The sequence below is a fragment of the Pongo pygmaeus genome, chromosome 6 (genome assembly GCF_028885625.2).
Source record: "Pongo pygmaeus isolate AG05252 chromosome 6, NHGRI_mPonPyg2-v2.0_pri, whole genome shotgun sequence".
Classification (NCBI taxonomy): Eukaryota; Metazoa; Chordata; class Mammalia; order Primates; family Hominidae; genus Pongo; species Pongo pygmaeus.
In genome coordinates this window covers 729,618-750,708 of record NC_072379.2, presented here as the reverse complement: position 1 = coordinate 750,708, position 21,091 = coordinate 729,618, and the positions used below count along the sequence as shown (strand labels likewise).

Genomic DNA, 21,091 nt, shown 5'->3' with positions numbered 1-21,091 from the left:
GAAACTCACGTGAAGGGCTGTGCAGGGTCTCTGCTAATAGGACGCAAACCCCACTGGGAAGAAATGGGCCATGCTGGAAGAAGAATTATCTTGGGCCACACATAAAATAACACTAACACTAATGATAGCTGACGAGCTAAAAGAAAAAAAAAATCACAAAAAAAATCTTGTAACATTTTAAGAAAGTTTATGAATTGGTGTTGGGCAGCATTCAAAGCCGTCCCGGGCCGCATGTGGCCCACGGGCCACAGGTTGGACAAGCTTGCTTTAGATCAACAATGTGATGTCAGCTTTCTAACGGACAGCTATTGATACAGAGTAGGCTGTTTATGCACAGCTACCAATACAGTTATAGCATTTATAGGCAGCTATCGACACATAGTTATGGTATTTTTAGAGTTACGGTATAGTTATACCGAGTTACACCGTTTACAGCTAGCTATAGAGTTCCAGTATTTACAGAGAGTGATCCACAGAGTTCCAGTATTTACAGACAGCTATTGACACAGTGACGGTATTTTTGGACAGTGACGGTATTTTTAGACAGTGACGGTATTTTTAGACAGTGACAGTAGGCTTACACCGACAGCTATCAGCTATGGAGCTTCAGTATTCACACAGAGCTCTCCACACAGAGTCATCACACTGTTTTGAGGAGTAAGACTTGGCCCATGACACAGACACCACTTTCCTTGTGGGCCATGCTCTGCCTCAGGCTTAAGGAAGGTGGGAGAGAAAAACCCGCCGGCTGCCTGCACTTCTTGCTGGGCTCTGTTCTTGCCTGGCCCCCTGAACTGCCCTCCGCAGCCCAAGTATTTAGGCAGTGCCAGAAGTGCCTGCTGCAAGTGCCGGGCAGCACGGGCACGGACCCCACACTCTGCCCACTTTCTCCCTGCTGGGCAGAGCCTCATGTGCTCGGGGCCCTCTGCTGCCTGGTGCTGAACCCACGCCAGCTCCAAGAGGGGCCGGCCAGCGTACATGCTGACTCAACTTCCGCTGGCCTGATGAGACCAAGGGGGTGAACAAAGGCTCCTGGTGGGAAATGGTCCCCCTGTGTCTCTGCACGCAGCCCCTACGCAGCCACACTGTTGCTGGAGGGAGAGAGCCCGAGAATGAAGCCTGGCCATGGAGGCAAAGCAGGGGTGTCCTGAGCAGGTGCTGTGTCACACCTGGAGCCGGCCCTACGGGTGGACCCCAGCAGCACAGACGAGGGAGCAAGTCAGGGCTTCCATCCCGGCCCCAGAATACCCCAAGTGATTCTTCAACTCACCACCTTCAAGCCATTTCTCATCAGGAAACCTACCTCTGCAAGCCTGAAACCTGAAACCATGCACAGTGAAGAAGACAGACACAAAAGATCACACGTCTGACTACAACGACAGGTAACTCAGACACAGAAAGATCAGAGGTCACTCAGCTTCCCCGGTGGCCACAGTGTGTGGCATTTTAGCAAGTCACTGGGGCCTCAGATCCAAGACATGCCCTCCAGGTCAGATTCTGCCAGCAGTAAAGCCAACACTCAGCCCCATGTGTAGGACTCCTGCCTGCCTGCCTGCCCGTCTCTCGGTGGGTTCCAAAGCCCAACGACATAATTATCCCCAACAAACCAACCCTGACACCACTCTTCTCCCAGGCCAGGTCCACCAGCCATGGTGGCTTTTCGGGAAAGTGCGCCTTGATGGATGGGAGCACTAAGGAAGCTTCTGCAACTGCTGAAGTGCACACTGTGTCTAAGAGACAGTAACTACACAAGTCATCCTTTCTAACATCCTTGGAATTCATAACATCAAGCATTAAAACAGTTCAGCTCTCTTCTAGTTTTTCCGAGATGTGAACAGGAACATCCTGTGACTAGGAATAATGAAAGGACATTTGGTGCATGCAGCACTCTGAAAAAAGAACAAGTGAGTTAGTTAAAAATAGCACGTCAGCCGGCCTGTGGTGGAGAGAGGAACAGACTGTCCAGGAGAAACACCAGTTACCTGCGGGACGTCATCAAACAGTCGCTGAGCAAAATGGGAAAGCACGTCGTCCACGGACTTCCCGTTGCCAAACTGGATCACTGCACCTGTGGCTTCAATGGCAGCCACACGGACCTTCCAGTGCTGGTGGGAGATGGTCTGCATCAGGGGCCCGATCAGAGACTCCGACTGCATGTGGAAGTGGTCTGAGGAACAGGGAGGCCCCCAGTTACCAGAGCTGCTCGCACACGCCTCGCCAGGGAGGCCCCCAGTTACCAGAGCTGCTCCCACACGCCTCGCCAGGGAGGCCTCCAGTTACCAGAGCTGCTCACACACGCCTCGCCAGGGAGGCCCCCAGTTACCAGGGCTGCTCCCACATGCCTCGCCAGGGAGGCCCCCAGTTACCAGGGCTGCTCCCACGTGCCTCGCCAGGGAGGCCCCCAGTTACCAGGGCTGCTCCCACGTGCCTCGCCAGGGAGGCCCCCAGTTACCAGGGCTGCTCCCACGTGCCTCGCCAGGGAGGCCCCCAGTTACCAGGGCTGCTCACACGTGCCTCGCCAGGGAGGCCCCCAGTTACCAGGGCTGCTCCCACACGCCTCGCCCAGCTCTGTGGGCTTCCAGAGGACAGCTGCCTGCCTGTGAGCTCCTCACCTCCCTTCCTCTCCCACTCCAGGTCCTTGCTGCAGCAACAGTACACAACCCAGGCTGCCAAGCAGAGCTCTGTACTGCCCGGCACAGGAAGAGGCTCAGGGACAAGTGTCCCACCCTGATGACACCTGTGTCAGCCAGGGGCTTAGGAGGACCAGCGGGGAAAGGCTGAGGGTGCAACCCCATTGTGGCTGAAGACAGGAGAGCCTGGACCTGCTGAAGCCAAGGTGGAGGCCTGAGGTGGACACTGGCCAGAGGAAAGAAGCTGAGCCCAGAGGACAGAGGCGAGGCCGCACTCCCAGCCGCACCCGAGACCAGACCCCAGGCTCCTCCAGGCAGCTGGGCCAGCACCACCCCAGGCAGAGCCACTGCACTTCCTATTTGTAAAGTCCCCGCAGAAAGTCAGAACAAGAGGTGGCAGGTGCCTGTAATCCCAGCTACTTGGGAGGCTGAGGCAGGAGAATCGCTTGAACTCAGGAGGCGGAGGTTGCAGTGAGCAGAGATCACCCCACTGCACTCCAGCCTGGGAGACAGAGTGAAACTCTGTCTCTGGAAAAAAAAAAAAAAAAAAAAAAGTCAGAACCAAAGGGTCTCTGGCATCCAGGCCACCTCTTGCCTCAGCTCTGCACTACTTGGGGCCCGTCTGGGAAATGGCTATTCCAATGAGACTTTGGGTGAGCGCCTCAACCTCTCTGCCATTGCCCAGTGTGACCGGGGCCAGAGGCGAGGCCCCCCCACCCAGGGAAGAGGAGGGCCAGAGGTGCTGGAGATGAGGGGATGCTCCAGGCAGAGGCACAGTCCCTCACCCCACAGCAACCAGTGAGCACGTACCCCGGCAGGGGAGAGGAGGGCCAGAGGTGCTGGAGACGAGGGGATGCTCCAGGCAGAGGCACAGTCCCTCACCCCACAGCAACCAGTGAGCACATACCCTGGCAGGCCGCGCTTGGGGCTGGGGCACAGGCGGGTACAGTGCTGTCCTATGGAAGCTACGGTCCAGGGAGGGCACGTGGCAAGGCCAGGAGGAGCTCCCTGGAGGAAGCAGGAGCAGCCCGTGGGGCTGACGCACAGACCGGGTAGGGAAGTGGTTGAGATTGAAGAAGAAATACATTAAATGCCAGGAATTCTCAATGGCCATGTCCATCCAGCCCAAGCCTCTTCCCCGAGCTCCACAGGAGTTCTGGACCATGTGAAATCCAAAGTTAACCAACGTGGAAATCTCGGCATTTCCCCAAGTCCAGCTCTTCCTCTGCTTCTGGAATCTATTCTCCACGCAGCTGCAGTGATCTTTTAAGAACCTGAACTCGGGTGTACCACTCCTATTGACACCCCCTACACTTACCACTACATTCAAAGCATCACTGGGGCATCACTGGGACGGCCTGAGCTCGTCAGATCCCTCACTGCTTTCCTGCTCCCCACCGCCCATGGATTTATAGCATCAGTGTTCCCTTAAGCCTTCCCGCCAGCAGGAAGCAGGCGCCTGCTATCATTCCACATCCCAGCCAGGGGAGGGAAAGGGCAAGACTCTGCAGGAATGGCTAGTTAAGGAAACGGAACGACTGGATCAGATCAGAGCTCTAAAAAAGATACGGAACGTTATAAAAGTGGAGAGGAGCGGCCTCCTTCCACTTAGGACAGCGGTCCAAGCCAGAGCGGGAGGGCAGGACAGTAAGATGAATGGGACAGAAAGTGAAATGGCCAGAGCAGAGTCTCAAAGCGCGTCCCCTCAACCAGGTGCAAGTCCTGCAAGCCCCCCGAGGGAAGGAAAGGGGGCAGCTATCAGGGCACACCCCACCCCAAACCGCCTAACAGGAATTTCTGCGGTGGTTTCCAGGGATCTGGACAGGAGCGCTGGCTCGTGGGCCTGGGTTGGGGGCGCTCAGGCAGGGAGGAGGGTGGGAGGTGAGGGTCGCGGGAGGGCGGGGTGCAAAGAGGAGGATGGCACAGGATAGGCAGGTGGAGGGGGTACAGGGAGCAGGCAGGTGGGGGGCGGGGCTTGGGGCGTGGAGGGTGGAGGCGGGGAGCAAGGGGACAGGGGGGTGAGGTGAGTGAGGGCCAAGCAGGAACAGGGGTCACGGAGCAAGGAGCAGGTGGCAGCGCAGGAAACAGGTACATGGGGGTAGAGGGCAAGGGAGGGGGTGAAGGGTGCGTTGGTGGCGGGACGTGAGACGGGGACGCAGTGGTGGTGGGAGGAGGGGGCCGAGCGGGGGGGGCTTTGGGGCAGGCGGGTGGGGGAAGCGGCGCATTGGGGGGCCGGGATGTTGGCGGGTGCGGGCGTGGAGGGGGGCGGGGCCGAGCCGCGGGGGCTGTGAGAGGGGACGCGGAGGTGGAGGTGGGGGTGGGGGTGAGAGTGTGGGGTGGGGTGTGGGAGCGGGGCCCGGGGTGCTCACCGGGCGTGGCCTGCGCCAGGGCGGCGGCGCAGCTGCAGCTCTCGCGGCGCACGGCGGCGAAGGGGTCGAGCAGGGAGCAGCGCAGCGCGCGCAGAGCGTCGTCCAGGTGGGGCGCGAGCGCGGCGCCGCACAGGTCCACGGCCAGGCCCAGCAGCTGCACGAGCGCCAGGCGCAGCTCCTCGCAGGCCTCGGGCGGGCGGCGCGCGGGCTCGGGGCCGGCCAAGCGCGCGGCGAGCGCGGGCAGCAGGCGCGGCAGGGCATCGCGGGGCCGCGCGGCGCGGCGCAGGCCCAGACCCAGCAGGTGCACTGCCAGGGCGCGGCAGCCCTCGGCGGGGTCGCTCAGGCAGCGCAGCAAGCGCGGCAGCAGCAGGCGCGCCCAGGGGCCCTGGAAAGCGGTGGGGTCGGTGGCAGGGCCCGGCTCCTCCAGCGCGCGCCGCAGGGCCTCCAAGGCACGCCGCCGGCCCGGCTTGCTGTCGGCCTCCAGTCCCGGCAGCAGGCGGCTCAGGGCGCGGCTCAGCTCCACCGCCTCAGTCGTCTCGGCCCCCTCGGCCGGGTGTGGGGCCACCACGGCCTCCGCCACCCCCGGCGCCGCCATCTTGCCCGCGTCGCCGGTCACTAAGGGGAACGGCGCTTTCGCGACGCTCAGCGCGGATTACGGCAGCACTTCCGGCCCGCGCTGGGGGCGGGGCGCCGGGCTCCTTCCTCCCCGCCGGTGCGCACGTGGACTTGGGCCCTTGTCCCGTCATGCTCGCCTGCTGTCCCGCGCTGTCGCCGGAGCCCCCGCCAGCCGGCCTGCTGGGCCTTGCCCTGTCCCCATTGTACAGATGGGAAAGGTCTCGGGAGGGTGCAGCTCGCCCGGGATGCGGGCCCCGGGCTATAGGCTTGGGCCTGCCCCTAGGGAAGCCTGCCCTGTAGCCTAGAGGGCTGGGAGAAGGAACCTGAGTGGTCCCGCCTGGGACCAGGGTAGCCGGGAAGCCCTTCTTTGAGCCGCCTAGAGCCCCTCTGGCTTTGGGAAGGTCCGTTCCAGGAGGGAAGGGCGCTGGTTCTGTGGACTGGATCCCCCCTGTGGTGTAAGACAGGTGCCTGGTCTGGGCTTCACGTGCAGCCTGTGATTAGATCTCAGGCGTAGCCGCCCAATACGTTCGCCTTACTCGCTGCCCAGGTAGAGCCAATTTATCAAGACAGGGGAATTGCAATAAGAGTTTAATGCATGCAGAAACTGGCTAAAGGACACTGGAGCTTTATTACTCAAAACAGGTTCTGAAAATCCTGAGACGGGTCATTTAAGGATAATTAGGCAGGTAGGGGGCCAGGGAGAGGGCAGTGCTGATTGGTCGGGTTGGAGATGAAACCATGGAGAGTCAGAGTTGATGCTCTTGCTGTCTTCTGTTGCTGGGTGGGATCACAGAACCGGTTGAGCCAGCTTAGTGGTGTGGGTGGTGGCAGCTGGTGCATCAGAATGCAGAGTCTGAAAAATATCTCGAGCACCAATCTTAGAGTTTACGATAGTGATGTTATCCTAAGGAGCAATTGGGGAGGTTTGGAATCTTGTGGCCTCTAGCTGGATGACTCCAACCACAATTTCTAATCTTGTGGCTTATGTGTTAGTCTTACAAAGCATTCTGGTCCCCAGGCAAGAAGGAGGTTGGCTTCAGGAAAGGGCTGTTATCATCTTTGTTTCAAAGTTAAACTATAAACTAAGTTCCTCCTAAAGTTAGCTTGGCCTACTCCGAAGAAATAACAAGGTAGCTTGGAAATTAAAAGCAAGACAGTATTTCACAGTAGTGACCTTGACTTGAGTGGAGACAGAGGCGCCTAAACAGCTTGGAGGCGGAGTTGCTGTGAGCCCAGCCTGGAATGCGAGTTCGACAGCACTCACTGCAAACCAGGAGTCCCCGAGTCTGGTTAGCCAGGCACTTCTCATCCGTGGCCATGCACTGAGTTTTCTCAAGGCAGAATGTGTGTAATTTTAGGACAGAACTTCAAGTTTGACCTTCTTTTTTGTTGTTGATCTTCGTGTTGCAAAATGGTGGTGTTCATCAGTACCTCTTTTTTTTTTTTTTTTTTTTTGAGATGGAGTCTTGCTCTGTCGCCCAGGCTGGAGTGCAGTGGTATAATCTCTACTCACTGCAGGCTCTGCCTCCCAGGTTCACGCCATTCTCCTGCCTCAGCCTCCCAAGTAGGTGGGACTACAGGTGCCTGCCACCACGCCCAGCTAATTTTTTGTATTTTTAGTAGAGATGGGGTTTCACCGTGTTAGCCAGGATGGTCTCAATCTCCTGACCTCGTGATCCGCCCGCCTCAGCGTCCCAAAGTGCTGGGATTGCAGGCGTGAGCCACCACGCCCAGCCCATCAGTACCTCTTAAATGTCATTATGTAGCATATTCAGTAACCTTCATTCATCGTTTCCTCCAACAGGCATTTGTTTGACCAGGCACTGTCTGCAGCACGTGGGACAGGATGACAATGATGTAGAAAGTGGCTACGGTCCCTGCTCTCCCAGATCTTAGGGTCTTGCAGGATGAGATAGCCCTTAATGGAAAGATAAATTAATACATGTTTAACTGCAGTGGTCCTGAGAGAATGAGTGTCGAGGGATGTTGAACTAGACTTGTAAGGCTTTCCTGAACAAATGGTAGCAGAGGTGAAATACGAAGAATAAGTAAACACAGTGTATTCGTCCGTTTTCACGCTACTAATAAAGACATGGCCGAGACTGGGTAATTTATACAGGAAAAGGTTTAGTGGACTCACAGTTCCACATGGCTGGGGAGGCCTCACAATGATGGCTGAGGGCAGGAAGGAGCAAGTCATATCTTACATGATGGCAGCAAGCAAAGAGAATGAGAGAGCCTGTGCAGGGAAACTCCCCCTTATAAAACCGTCAGATCTCGTGAGACTTATTCACTTCACAGGAACAGCACAGGAAAGACCTGCTCCCATTATTCAGTTACCTCCCACTGGGTCCTTCCCACAACACGTGGGAATTGTGGGAGCTACAATGCAAGATGAGATTTAGGTGGGGACACAGCCAAACCACATCACATAGCCAGGTGAGAGGGCGGAGGTGGGAGACGGGGAGTGTTGGAGAGAGAGGAAATAGCATGGGCAAAGGCTTCATGGGAGTGTTACGGGCTGAATGGTGTCTCCCCAAAATTCATATGCTGAAGTCCTAACCCCCATAGTTCAGGATGTGACCCTGTTTGGAGACAAGGTGTTTGTAGACGTGATCGAGGTGAGATGAAGTCATCAGGTTGGGCACTCATCCAATATGACTGCTGTCCTTATAAAAGGAGAAATTTTGGAGATAGATGTGCATGCAGGGAGAATGCAGTATGAACATGAAGAGAGACCTCAGGAGGAGCCAGCCCTGACCCTGATCCTGAGAAATCAGTTTCTTTCATTCAGCCGCCCAGCCTGGTGTGCTTTGTTATGGCAGCCTCAGGTAGCAAACAGGGAGGGAGGCTGACCCTGGTCACAGGGGAGCAGGCAGGGAGTAAGCAGATGGGTGGGGCCGGGCCATGGGGGCCTCCTAAAACATGGGGGACTAAGGATTTCAAGGTGGGAGCATTGGCAAGATCGAGTCTGCGTTTTTCAAGGACCCCTTTGGCTTCTGTTGAACGGATTGGTCGGGAGCCCTCGGAAGGCTATGGCAGTGGTGAAGACGAGAAATAATAAGCACTTGAATTATGGTGGCGGGACTTCACTTTTCCTTGCCCCTCCCATTGGAATACAACAAAATACCCTGCACATAACTCAGCAGGTGACGAGGAAAGGAGCTTGAGTGTTGACAGACAGGCTGGAGACCTCTGGACTGGAGGAACAGCAAGGTGGTGGGTCCCCTGGGTTTTCTTTTTCTCTCATATGTTCCTGCACTAGTCCCCAGGGAAACCTGTGGCCCAGAACAGCCAAAAGGCACAGACAGAAATTCTCCAAGAAAAGCCTCCTCTCTCTGGCCAAAGCCCTGGGAAAGGGGACACCCAACAGAGACCTAGAGGGTAGCTACCACCTCCACTCCACAGTCTGCTCTCAGGGCCGATTTTAAAGCTGCTGCAGGTGCATTAACCTGTGCTGTGCAACTGGGGTTCAAGTGGACAGTCTGCACTGCACAGGTAGTGTCAGAGGAGCCTGAAATCTGCCCTTCCTCTCATAGCACAAAGAGACCCAGAATGAGCATGTTCTGTCCTGACACAGTAAAAGGTAGCCCAGTGACACCAGGCGGCCCAGGGAGGTACCTTTCACCCCTGCAGGCGGCACCCATGGGAAATGAGCAGCAGTCCCAGGAGAGCCAGAAGAATAAAGCAGACGAGGAGGGCAGTGCCAGGGCTCTGAAGACGAAACTGTGTTGGAATGACAGACCACAAAAATAGGCTGAAATCTACACTCTGAACCTGAACAGAGCAACTACCTGGTAAAATAGAGTAGGACCAGGAGTCTCCAAACATCGTAACCCAAATTTCCAGGATGCATCTGGAAATCACTTGTCATACCAAGAACCAGGAAAGCCACAACCTGAATATAGTAAGGTAATTGATGTGAATTCCAAGATAGGTGACATGTTGGAATCATCTGCCAAGAATTTTAAAGCAGTCATAAGAACCAGGCCGGGCATAGTGGCTCATGCCTGTCATCCCAGCACTTTGTGAGGCCAAGGCGGGCAGATCCCCTGTGGTCAGGAGTTTGAAACCAGCCTGGACAACATGGTGAAACCCCATCTGTACTAAAAATACAAAAATTAGTTGAGTGTGGTGGTGGGTACCTGTAATCCCAGCTACTCAGGGAGGCTGAGGCATGAGAATTGCCTGAACCCAGGAGGTGGAGGTTGTAGTGAGCTGAGATCATGCCACTGCACTCCAGCCTGGGTGACAGAGCAAGACTCCATCGCAAAAAAAAAAAAAAAAAAAAAAAAAAAAAAAGGCTGAAAACTCCCCCAATTCAATGAAAAACATAAATCCACGATTCCAGAAGCTGAACAAGCCTTCGCGGGACAAGCCCTCCAAAAACCCCATGCTAAGACATATCACAATTAAACTCCTGGAAACTAAAGACAGAAGGAGGAAAAATACTAACTGCCAGAGAGGAATGATGTCTTGCCTAGAGAGGAACACCAGTTTGAATGGAGGCAGATTTCTTAACCAAAACCACAAAAGGCCAGAAGGAAGTGACCTGCCATTGTTCAACTGTAAAGGGGAAGGAGCTGTTGACTGTGAGTCCTCTACCCAGCAAAACTATCCTTCAGGAATGGAGGAGGAGTAAAGATATTCTCAGACAGGCAAACTAATAGAATTTATTGCTAGCAGACCTACTTTTAAGGAATGCATAAAGGATACCCTGTAAACAGAAAGATAATTTTTTTTTTTGAGACAGAGTTTCACTCTTGTTGCCCAGGCTGGAGTGCAGTGGCGCAATCTCAGCTCACTGCAACCTCCGCCTCCCAGGTTCAAGCCATTCTCCTGCCTCAGCCTCCTGAGTAGCTGGGATTACAGGCATGTGCCACCACACCTGAGTAATTTTTTATTTTTAGTAGAGACAGGGTTTCTCTGTGTTGGTCAGGCTGGTCTTGAACTCCTGACCTCAGATGATCCACCTGCCTCAGTGCCTCCCAAAGTGCTGGGATTACAGGCGTGAGCCACCGTGCCCGGCCCAGAAAGATAATTTTAACAGAAGAGGGCTGGGGCCTCCAGAAAGTTGAGAACAATGGACTGGATAAAAATAGAAGTCAATGTCACTGACCATCTTTCACCTCATGAGTTTCTTTAATCATATTTGATGATCGAAGCAAAAATTACAACACTGATGTGGTACGTGATATATGTGGAGGAAATATCTACAACCAGGTATTTAACAGTGAGAAGGGTTAGGGACTTAAGTGGAAGGAAGGTTTCTCCAGTCACTCGAGGTGGAAAATCATAGATGCCAATAGACTGATGAGTTGCGTATGTATATGGTGGTATCCTCAAAAACATAACGTGGAATTCTAAAAAACATTCAAGTATCCCACAGTAAAGCATGAGAGAACAAACAGATGATTAAATGGCAAGTGTAAGCCCTAATGTATCACTAATTTAAATGTAAATGGCCTAAACACACCAATTAGAAGACAGAGGTTTGCCAAGTGGACACAAAACCTGACCCAGCTATATGATGTCTACTATATGCTGAAACTCACTTCGAACAATAACATAGGCACATTGAAAGTAAAAGGATGGCAAAAGTGTATCATGTAAACATTAATTTTAAAAAGCAGGAGTGGCTGTTGAAATTCCTTGGGAAAAAGAGGGACATTACATAATGATAACGCACTGGGAAGATACAGCAATCGCAAATGTGTATACAGCAAACCCAAATGTGTATACAGCAAACAACGGACCTTCAACATGTATAAAGCAGAAACTGATAGAGCTGAGAGGAGGAAGAGACAAGCCTGCTGTTGTAGTTGACGACTTCAGCCCCCAACTCAGCAGCTGCTGGAATAACTAGGCAGATAGTCATTAAGGTATAGCAGAGCAACACCATCAACCAACAGGATCTAACTGATGTTTACAGAACACACCACTCAACAATCGCAGAATTCACATTCTTTTCTAGTGTCCTCAGAACATAGACCAAGATAGGCCATATCCTGGGCCATAAGGCAAACCTTAGCAAATGTAAAAGACTTGCCCAGAGGGCCAGGCACGGTGGCTCACACCTGTAATCCCAGCAGTTTGGGAGGCCGAGGCGGGCGGATCACCTGAGGTCAGGAGTTCAAGACCAGCCTGGCTAACATGGAGAAACCCTGTCTCTACTAAACATGCAAAAAATTTGCTATGTGTGGTGGCGTGCGTCTGTAATCCCAGCTACTCAGGAGGCTGAGGCAGGAGAATCACTTGAACCCGGGAGGCGGAGGTTGAAGTGAGCCAAGATTGTGCCATTGCACTCCAGCCTGGGCAACAAGAGTGAACCTCCCTCTCAAAAAAAAAAAAAAGACTTGCACAGAACGTCTTCTCTGACAATAATGGAATCAAACTTACCATCGACAGCAGATAGCAGGAAAATCTTCACACATGTGGAGATGAGACAATTATTCTACTCAGAAATGGAAACAATTTCTACATGCAACAACTTGGACGAACCTCTAAAAGATTACGCAGATGAAAACCAATCCCGAAGGGATATTTTGTGGTTTTGTTTGTATGACATCCATAAAGTAACAGAGATGGGGAACAGATGACTGATCTCCAGGGGCTAGGGATGGGGTGGCGTGATTATTAAGGGTTGCTAGGAGGGAGCCTTGTGGTGCTGGTGCAGTTAGGTACCTGGATTGTGGTGGCAACTGCATGAATACCCAGAGGGGTCATGACCTCTCGCCTTTCCCCAGACACACTGCCAGATGGAATAGCCATAAACTGGATGACAGAAGCAGGGCAGTAGGACAGGAGGGCCAACACGTTACAACAAATGAAACAGGCCTTGGAATGCTGAGACGGGAGAATCGCTTGAGGCCAGGCATTCAAGTCTACCTGGGCCAAATAGTGACACCTCGTCGCTACAAAGAAATATTAAAACTTAGCTGGATGCAGTGACTCACACCTGTAGTCCCAGGTACTTGGGAGGCTGAGGTGGAAGGATTGCTTGAGCCCAAGAGTTTGAGACCAGCCTGGGCAAGATAGTGAGACCCCCATCTCTACAAAAAAATAAAAAATTATGGCTGGGCACAGTGGCTCATGCCTGTGATCCCAGCACTTTGGGAGGCTGAGGTGGGTGGATCACTTGAGCTCAGGAGTTTGAGACCAGCCTGGCCAAGAGGGTGAAACCCCGTCTCTACTAAAAATACAAAAATTAGTCGGGTGTGGTGGCAGGCACCTGTAGTCCCAGCTACTCGGGAGGCTGAGACAGGAGAATTGCTTGAGCCTGGGAGGCGGAGGTTGCAGGGAGCTGAGATCAGGCCACCGCACTTTAGCCTGGTGACAGAGCAAGACTCCTCAAAAGAAAAAGAAAAAATAATAAACTGGGTGTGATGGGGTGCACCTGTAATCCCAGCTACTCAGGAGGCTGGGGTGGGAGGATCACTTCGGCCAGGAAGGTTGAGGCTGCCAAGAGCTATGATCATGCCACTGCACTCCAGCCTGGACGACAGAGCGAGACCTTATCTCATCAAAAAAAAAAAAAAAAAAAAAAAGCCTATAAAAGAGATGAAGTTCTGTATGTTACCAAAATGAAACAGGAACAAGAAGTATGTAAGAGAAAAGGTCAGGGATATGGAGAACAGAAGCAACAATGCTAATATCTGTTGAATAGATGTCCCAGGAAGGCAGAAGAAAAGTGGGGAGTAGGAGGTATTTGAAAGGATAATGAAGGCACATTTTCTAGACTTAAAAATGGGTCAGGCCAGGTGCGGTGGCTCACGTCTGTAATCCTAGCACTTTAGGAGGCTGAGGCAGGCAGATCACCTGAGGTCAGGAGTTCGAGACCAGCCTGGCCAACATGGTCAAACCCCGTCTCTACTAAAAATACAAAAATAGCTGGAAGTGGTGGTGCCCACCTGTAGTCCCAGCTACTTGGGAGGCTGAGGCAGGAGAATCGCTTGAACCCAGGAGCCAGAGGTTGCAGTGAGCTGAGATTGTGCCACTGTACTGCATCCTGGGTGACAGAGTGAGACTGTGGAGAAAAAAAAAAAAAGATAGGAGGCTGAAGCAGGAAGAGATATATATATATATACACACACAGCTGGCTGTCTGTGGGTCAGGAGTCCAGGCATGGCTTTACTGGGTCCTCTGAAGGCTGCAATCCCTGCTGGGGCTGCATTCTCATCTGAGGCTCGACTGAGGAAGGGCCTGTTCCCAAGTGCCCTTGATTGTTTCCAGCATTCACTTCCTTGGCTGTGGACCAGAGGCCGCCCTCAGCTCCTGGCAGGGTCCTCTTACAGCCACTGACGACACGGCAGCTGGCTTCCTCAAAGCCAGCAAGGGAGAGAGTCCCCCAGCAAGGCAGATGTTGCCATGAATCATATGTGATGCCCGCTCCTCACCTTTGCTGTACCCCACTGGGCAAGGGTGAGCCTCAGGACCTGCACGCACTCAAGGGGATGGTACCCCACAAGGCATGAGCACTGGGAGGTGGGGACCCTGTGGCTATCTGAGAGTACCCACCACACCCAGGAGCCATGCGTAGAGAAGACTATTGAGGTTTGTGGCAAAATTTCCTGTGAAATTATGTATCCCTTACCTACATAGTGAACAATGCAAAACTTGAATATCAGAGAACATTGTGTGTGTGGGTGTGTGGTTTTGAGGCAACGTCTCACTCTGTTGCCCAGGCTGGAGTGCAGTGGTGCCATCATAGCTCACGCAGCCTTGAACTCCCATGTTCAGGTGATCTTGCCACCTTAGCCTCCTGAATAGCTGAGACTACAGGTATGCACCACCATGCCTGGCTAATTTTTGTATTTTTTTGTAGAGACGGGGTCTTGCTCCATTGCGCAGACGGGTCTTGAACTCCTGGACTCAAGTGATCCTCCTCTTTTGGCCCCCCCAAAGTTCTGGGATTGCAGGCATGAGCCACCATTCCTGGCCACATTGTTCTTTTCTTTTCTCTTTCCTTTTCGTTCCTTTTCTTTTTCCTTTCTTTTCCTTTCTTTTTTTTCTCTCTCTCTCTGTCTCTTTCTTTCTTTTTTTTGAGACTGGGTTTCACTCAGTTGCCAGGCTGGAATGCAGTGGCATGCTCTCAGGTCACTACGACCTCCGCCTCCCGGGTTCAAGTGATCTTCCTGGCTCAGCCTCCCAAGTAGCTGGGAGTACAGGCATGCCACCACACCTGGCTAATTTTTGTATTTTTTGTGGAGATGGGGTTTCACCATGTTGCCCAGGCTGGTCTTGAACTCCTGGCCTCAGGTGATCTGCCTGCCTTGGCCTCGCAAAGTGCTGGGATTACAGGTGGGAGGCACCGCACCTGGCTGGAGAATAATTATCACTGTTCACGGTTCCTGGGCTCCTACTATGTGCTGCGTGCTCCATGCTCAGCCTCTCGGCCCTCACTCCTTGTACATCCACCTAGATTTGAGGATGAGTGGCCTCTCCCATCAGCCACGATCACATGCAGTTTCTCTTCTACCCTCAGCTCAGGGAGCTTATGGACGTTGTGTAGTGAACGCAGCTGGCTGGGGAAGGCTCAGGAACCGCACCTAGGAAGCCCACCTACAGATCCCATCTTAAACCACGACATGCTGCAGCCTCCCCAGTGGCCAGAGCAGCTTAACAAAGAATCTTTGTTTCCTTTCTGCACCCCAGAAAATATCTGTGTTGGTCTCTTTGCCATGCAGAGTGAATAAAGAATAAGACAAACACCATCCATGCATACTTGGTGCTTTTGACCTAGCAGGGGAGACAGCAATTAAGCCAGCAGCCTTGCCGTCATTATTCAATTGCACGTGTAATGAGAGCTACCAAGGAGAAGTCCTGGGAGCCCCCGGCCCTCCGGAGGCAGTGCTGGCGCCTTAGGGAATTTCCCTGCATAACATTTTGGTTGAATCTTGGAGGGTGAATTGGAGCTGACAGAGCAAAGTTTAGAGGTGCGAGGTATGTGGTGATTGGGAAAAGAATGTGGCTTTGGGCCGGGTGCGGTGGCTCGTCCCTGTAGTCCCAGCACTCTGGGAAGCTGGTGGGAGGATTGTTGGAGGCCAGGAGTTTGAGACCAGCCTGGGCAACATAGGGAGACCCCCGTCTTTACAAAAAAAAAAAAATGTTTTTAAATACCAGGTGTGGCAGTGCGCACCTGTGATCCCAACTACTCTGGATGTTGAAGTGGGAGGATGACTTGAGCCCAGGAATTTGAGGCTGCAGAGAGCTATGATCACACCACTGCACTCCAGCCTGGGTGACAGAGTGAGACCCTGTCTCAAAACAACAAAAAGATTTAAAAAAAAAAAAAAAGCATAAAGAATGTGGCTTGGCCAGGCACGGTGGCTCACGCCTGTAATCCCAGCACTTTGGGAGGCCGAGGCGGGCGGATCACGAGGTCAGGAGACCGAGACCATCCTGGCTAACACGGTGAAATCCCATCTCTACTAAAAATACAAAAAATTAGCTGGGTGCGGTAGCGGGCGCCTGTAGTCCCAGCTACTCAGGAGGCTGAGGCAGGAGAATGGCGTGAACCCGGGAGGCGGAGCTTGCAGTGAGCGGAGATCGCGCCACTACACTGCAGCCTGGGCGACAGAACGAGACTCTGTCTCAAAAAAAAAAAAAAAAAAAAAAAGAGTATGTGGCTCTTTGGTTGGAGTTCTGCAAAGCGTGGTCACTGTAAGTACATTTAGTCATGATGAATCCTACAGGCACATTCTATGGGTGAAGTAAGACCCCACAGGGCTTAGAAATGTGAATACCTTTGCTGGGAAAAATAACCTACCCCAGGGGGTAGGTCCTTCCCTATGGAGAGATGCGTGATTTACTGGGACTTCTGAATGGGTAACCCAGTCACCAGCGGCACATTTTCAGTCGAGGGCATAGCTGCCTGGGCACTGTGTGACAGTCAGGGCTTGTCACCGTGTAGCAGGGTGGCGACCGACCTGTTGAGGTCCACATGGTTGGATGACCAAGCACAGCTCCTCTGAGCTCACCAGACCCCTCCTTGTGTCTTCATCCAGGAGCATTTAATGGGGTTGTCAGTGTGTGTTTTGGGGGGATTGTGTCAGATCAGGGGTGTATTCACTCGGATGTTCTCAGTGGCAACTAACAAAAAGGAAAAAGCTAACTGGCTTAGGCAGTAGAAGGTATTTATTTATTATTTATTTATTTTGAGACGGAGTTTCGTTAGCTCTTGCTGCCCAGGCTGGAGTGCAGTGGTGCGATCTCGGCTCACTGGAGTTCAAGTGATTGTCCTGCATCAGCTTTCTGAGTAGCTGGGGATTACAGGCATGCACTACCATGCCTGGCTAATTTTGTATTTTTAGTCAAGACAGGGTTTCGCTATATTGCCCAGGCTGGTCTTGAACTCCTGACTTCCAGTGATCCACCCGCCTTGGCCTCCCAAAGGGCTGGGATTACAGGTGTGAACCACCGCATCCGGCCAAAGTTATTTATTGATGAATATAATTGGGAAGTCCAGATACGGGAAGGGCCTCAGGTTTGGTTTGAGGACGGCCGTGGCTCCGTTTCTCTAGGATCCTGTTTCTTCCCACTTCTGTGTTGATTTCATCCTGTGGGAATGATCAGACAGTGAGCAGGACGCTAAGGAAGCATCTGCCCTTGGCTCAAGCCAGTAAGGCTGCAGCAAGAGAGGCCTGGGAGTCAGGCAGAAACTTGTCTGCAGGTTGGGGCGGTGGGGGCCATGCCTCGAACTCCTACCAGAGCCAGTCTGGAGAGGGAGTCCTTGTGTGGGGTGGGGGCCCCTGGAACAGGGATCTGAGTGGCGGGGAAAAGTGTGAAAGTGAGAGGCAGTGGGAGCTGCCGTCGTGGCAATGAGGAGAGGAGCTCAGTAGACGTCACAGCTCAGTTGGGCCAACGTCACAGCTCAGTGGTGCCAGGGGCCGCATGTCTGGCGGGCCACGTGCATGCTGCCAGCCCCCAAATCTGGGAGATCCTTGTCTCAAAAGGATGCAGGCAAGGAGGCTCAGCCTGAGGAGGTATTGCAGCAGAAGGAGGGCTTGTGTGTGCGTCTCGGGATCAGAGGGCTGTCCTGTGAGGTCAGCCAGAGAGGGGCCTCCACTCTCCTCTAGAGGCACGGTGTCGGGGAAGTCTTTACAGGGAGTCTCCAGAGAACCCCAGGACAGCCCGGGAGAGAAGCAGCCAGGCCTGGAGCATCTGCCCCCAAAGCGAGACACCACCTCGGTTAGGTGACACCTGGGTCTTTTTTGCTGTCCTCACCAGTCCACCCTGGAGGAGCAGGAGTAACTGGAGGAGGAGGAGGAGGGAGTGGAGGGGCCGCAGGGAGCACGTGATGGTACTGCTGGTCAGCAGCAGCTCCAGGCAGGCCAGGACAGGGAGAGCCAGAGGTCTGAGTGGGTTGTGGGATGGAGTTCTGATTCAGAGACTGGGCCTGGATCCCTGAGAAAGTCTCAGGACAAATGCAGGTCTACCTGACACGGGGCTGGGGCCAGTGGGCGCCGAGGGTGAGGGCTGAGGACCAAGGACCTTCGTGTTTGACCCCCGAGGGTGGCCTGCTTGGTTTACGTTCACCCTGGCAGGAAGAGGCTTGAGGCAATGTCAGCCCTGCTGGGGAGCGTGCTCAGCAGGGCTGGTGACCTGTGTAGTGCCTGTGCAGGCAGGTGAGTGTGGAAAATGGGAGGGCTGAGTGGGAGATGGTGAGTGTGTACAGGTGAGTGGGAGACAGGTCAAGATGGGGCAGCATAGTGGGAGACAGGTGAGTAGGCAACAGGGAAGCCGGGCAGGTGAGTGGAGGACCCGGGGGCTGGGCAGGCGGGTGGAGGATCGCGGGGCTGGGCAGGTGGGTGGAGGACCCCGGGGGTGGACAAATGAGTGTGCACAGGGAGGCAGGTGTCATCTCCTTCACAGCCTGAACTGTCTACCCCTCTCCTGGCATTTGGAGCCTCTGGGGAGGGGAGATGGAGTTTCTGCCGCCACCCCGGCAGGATGGGGCAACCGTGTGCCGTAGAAGGATGAGGTTGATTCCTTTTCCTGCAGGGCTGGGCTTGTGGGTTAGGACCGTCACCAAGAGGCTCCTCCTAGGCCTCCGTGACCTCTGGATCCCCAGGAAAGGTGGGAAAGAATTTAGGAGGGTCTCGATTTCCCACTGGGCATCGGGGTGAAGCTGGTGCACCTAAGCGGTAGGAGCCACCTGGGGAAGTGGGGCTGGGCCCACTTGGCCACCCTCTGGCCGCTAAGGCATAGTGAGACCCCAGGGAACGGGCATGCTTGCTGGGTACGGGGTGTCCTGCAGACGCAGGGATGTGACCCCCCAGGTGTGAGCAGCTCAGGCAGCCACGGTGGTCGTGAACGGGGCGGGGGTGGGGGGTGTCCGGGCCATCACAGGCGGCCCCGCGGCCTGCACCAGCCGGAGTGGGCGACTCAGGGTCTGAGTGGAGGGGGCGGGGGGCGGCGAGAGCGGGGGTCCCGGCAGCGATGGCCTGAACCTGCGCCGGTGGGGGATGGGGCGGGGGCGGGGAGAGCCTGGGGGGGGCCCGGGGTTGGGGGGCCCGCGGGGAGGCGGTCGGGGGGAGACGGGCTGCAGGCCCGCGCGGGTGGCGTTGGGGGTGCAGCAGCTGCGCGCGGCGCGGGGGCGGGCGTGGAGGGCGGCGCCGCTGCAGTGCGGGGACCCGCTCGCTCGCTCGCCAGCCGTCCCCGCGCCCCGCGTCCCCGCGCAGCCGCCTCCTGGCCTCGGGCGCCGCGCATCCAGGTACGCGGGGCTGGGCTGGGGTCTGCGCCGGGACCCCCGGGCCTAGGAGGCCCCCCGGGAATGCGGACATTTGGAAGAGTTCGGCCCCGCCGGGAGTGGGGCGCGCGGGGCGGGGCCGGGCCTGGGGCTCCCGGTCAGGGGTCCCGGGAGGGTCCTCGCCGGCGCTGAGGCCGGGTTTGGGGCGGGGGGCGCGGGGTCTCTGGGTGGGCGCCTTCCCGGCGGTCTGGGCACTCCGGGGGCGGCTCGGCGGGGAGCTGGGGTCCTGCGCCCCCGGTGCGGTGCGGGCCTGGCCTGGCCATGGTGACTTCGCTGCGCGGCCGCCGCATTTGTTCTCCCGCACCCCACCCCCCCACCACCGCCGGCTTCCCTTGTTTACCTGCGTTTCTGTCTTTTCCTGTGCAGAGGCCCGCCCAGCCCATCCACAGTCGCACCCTCATCTCCCCCTCCCCTGAGGCCGCGCGCAGGGGCCCCCAGCATTCACATTTCACATGAGTGCCCCCAAAAAGGGGGGATGGAGGAGGGCGAGGCCCTGGAACCCCCGGGCTGGACCCTCAGGGCGCCGGGCCCCCCCACTCTTCCCACCTGGAATCCTCAGAACTGCAGAAGGGGCTTCTCAGCCGCGTGCACCCCTGTCTGAGCCCCCTCCACCCCTGCCTGAGCCCCCTCCATCCCTGCCGGGGTCTGTTGGGAGGGAAGGCTCTGGGGGTCGTCACGTTTAACACCTCACCTGGCCCCACAGAATGAAAGACCTTTGACAAATGCAGAATCAGTGACTTTCTTCCACGCTCCTGGGAGAAGCCTGGTTCACGCCGCCTGCCTGCGTTTATCCGGCGCGCAGCCCCGGGCAGCTCTCAGGCCAGGGGATCTGTGTTTTCTGGACAGGAAGGAAGCAGCCACCCTCGCCATGGCCTCCCCGCCCGCCTGCCCCTCGGAGGAGGACGAGAGCCTGAAGGGCTGTGAGCTGTACGTGCAGCTGCACGGGATCCAGCAGGTCCTCAAAGACTGCATCGTGCACCTCTGCATCTCCAAGCCCGAACGCCCCATGAAGTTCCTCCGGGAGCACTTCGAGAAGCTGGAGAAGGTGAGTGGCCCCCACCGCCCGCTGCTTCCCTTCGCAGGTGTCCTGGGGCAGAGGCGGCAGCCGGGGAAGCCTTCCCTCCGTCCCGTGGTCCTCGAAGGCTGGATGCCCCAGAGACTGTCTGCCATCCTGCAGGTCCTTCCAGACGCGCGGGGAGAGAGGCCGACCTGGGGCCCACCGTCCCTTGTTTGGTCTCCCGAGATTCATGCCCCCAGGCGGGGTCCTCTGAGCCACAGAATTCCCCCTTCTGCTTCCAGGGGGTTCCAGGTCTTCAGAGCTCTCCTGGAAGGAGGTTCAGGGTTTTAGGTTCAGGTGTTTCGGTAGCTTGTGGGGCTCACCGACAGTTTTCAGCTTGAGGAACGGAGATGGGGGCCAGGCCTAGTTATAGATGCTGTCAGCACTATAGCTCCCACGGGGTAGCTCACACCTGTCATCCCAGCACTTTGGGAGGCCAAGGCGGGCAGATCACTTGACGTCAGGAGTTCGAGACCAGCCTGGCCAATGTGGCGAAACCCTATCTCTACTAAAAATACAAAAATTAGTTGGGCGTGGTGGCGGGCGCCTGTAATCCCAGCTACTGGGGTGGTTCAGGCAGGAGAATCGCTGGAACCGGGAGGTGGAGGCTGCAGTGAGCCGAGATCGCACCACTGCACCCCAGCCTGGGTGACAGAGCGAGACTCCGTCT

The 21,091-nt window shown here is 55.4% G+C and overlaps 2 protein-coding genes across 4 annotated transcripts in view; one reads left to right on the top strand and one right to left on the bottom strand.

Moving 5' to 3' along the window:
* DNAAF5 (dynein axonemal assembly factor 5) overlaps window positions 1-6,901 on the bottom strand; it is a 62,388-nt gene extending 55,487 nt beyond the window's left edge. Inside the window, exons 1-2 of the mRNA XM_054494874.2 lie at window positions 5,000-6,901; window positions 1,983-2,167 (exon numbers count right to left, since the gene is read on the bottom strand). Coding sequence (XP_054350849.1) covers window positions 1,983-2,167; window positions 5,000-5,594 — 780 coding nt within the window. The 5' untranslated portion in view covers window positions 5,595-6,901. The remainder of the gene's footprint in view (window positions 1-1,982; window positions 2,168-4,999) is intronic.
* The window catches only part of PRKAR1B (protein kinase cAMP-dependent type I regulatory subunit beta), a 185,887-nt gene continuing 169,425 nt past the window's right edge, over window positions 4,630-21,091 (top strand). The window contains exons 1-2 of one of the 3 annotated variants that reach the window (XM_054494877.2): window positions 4,630-4,718; window positions 20,211-20,409. In XM_054494877.2, coding sequence (XP_054350852.1) covers window positions 20,233-20,409 — 177 coding nt within the window. In that variant the 5' untranslated portion in view covers window positions 4,630-4,718; window positions 20,211-20,232. Of the gene's footprint in view, window positions 4,719-4,984; window positions 5,106-19,199; window positions 19,329-20,210; window positions 20,410-21,091 lie in introns of those variants that run through there. The other 2 variants (XM_054494876.2, XM_054494875.2) reach the window with 2 other exon arrangements.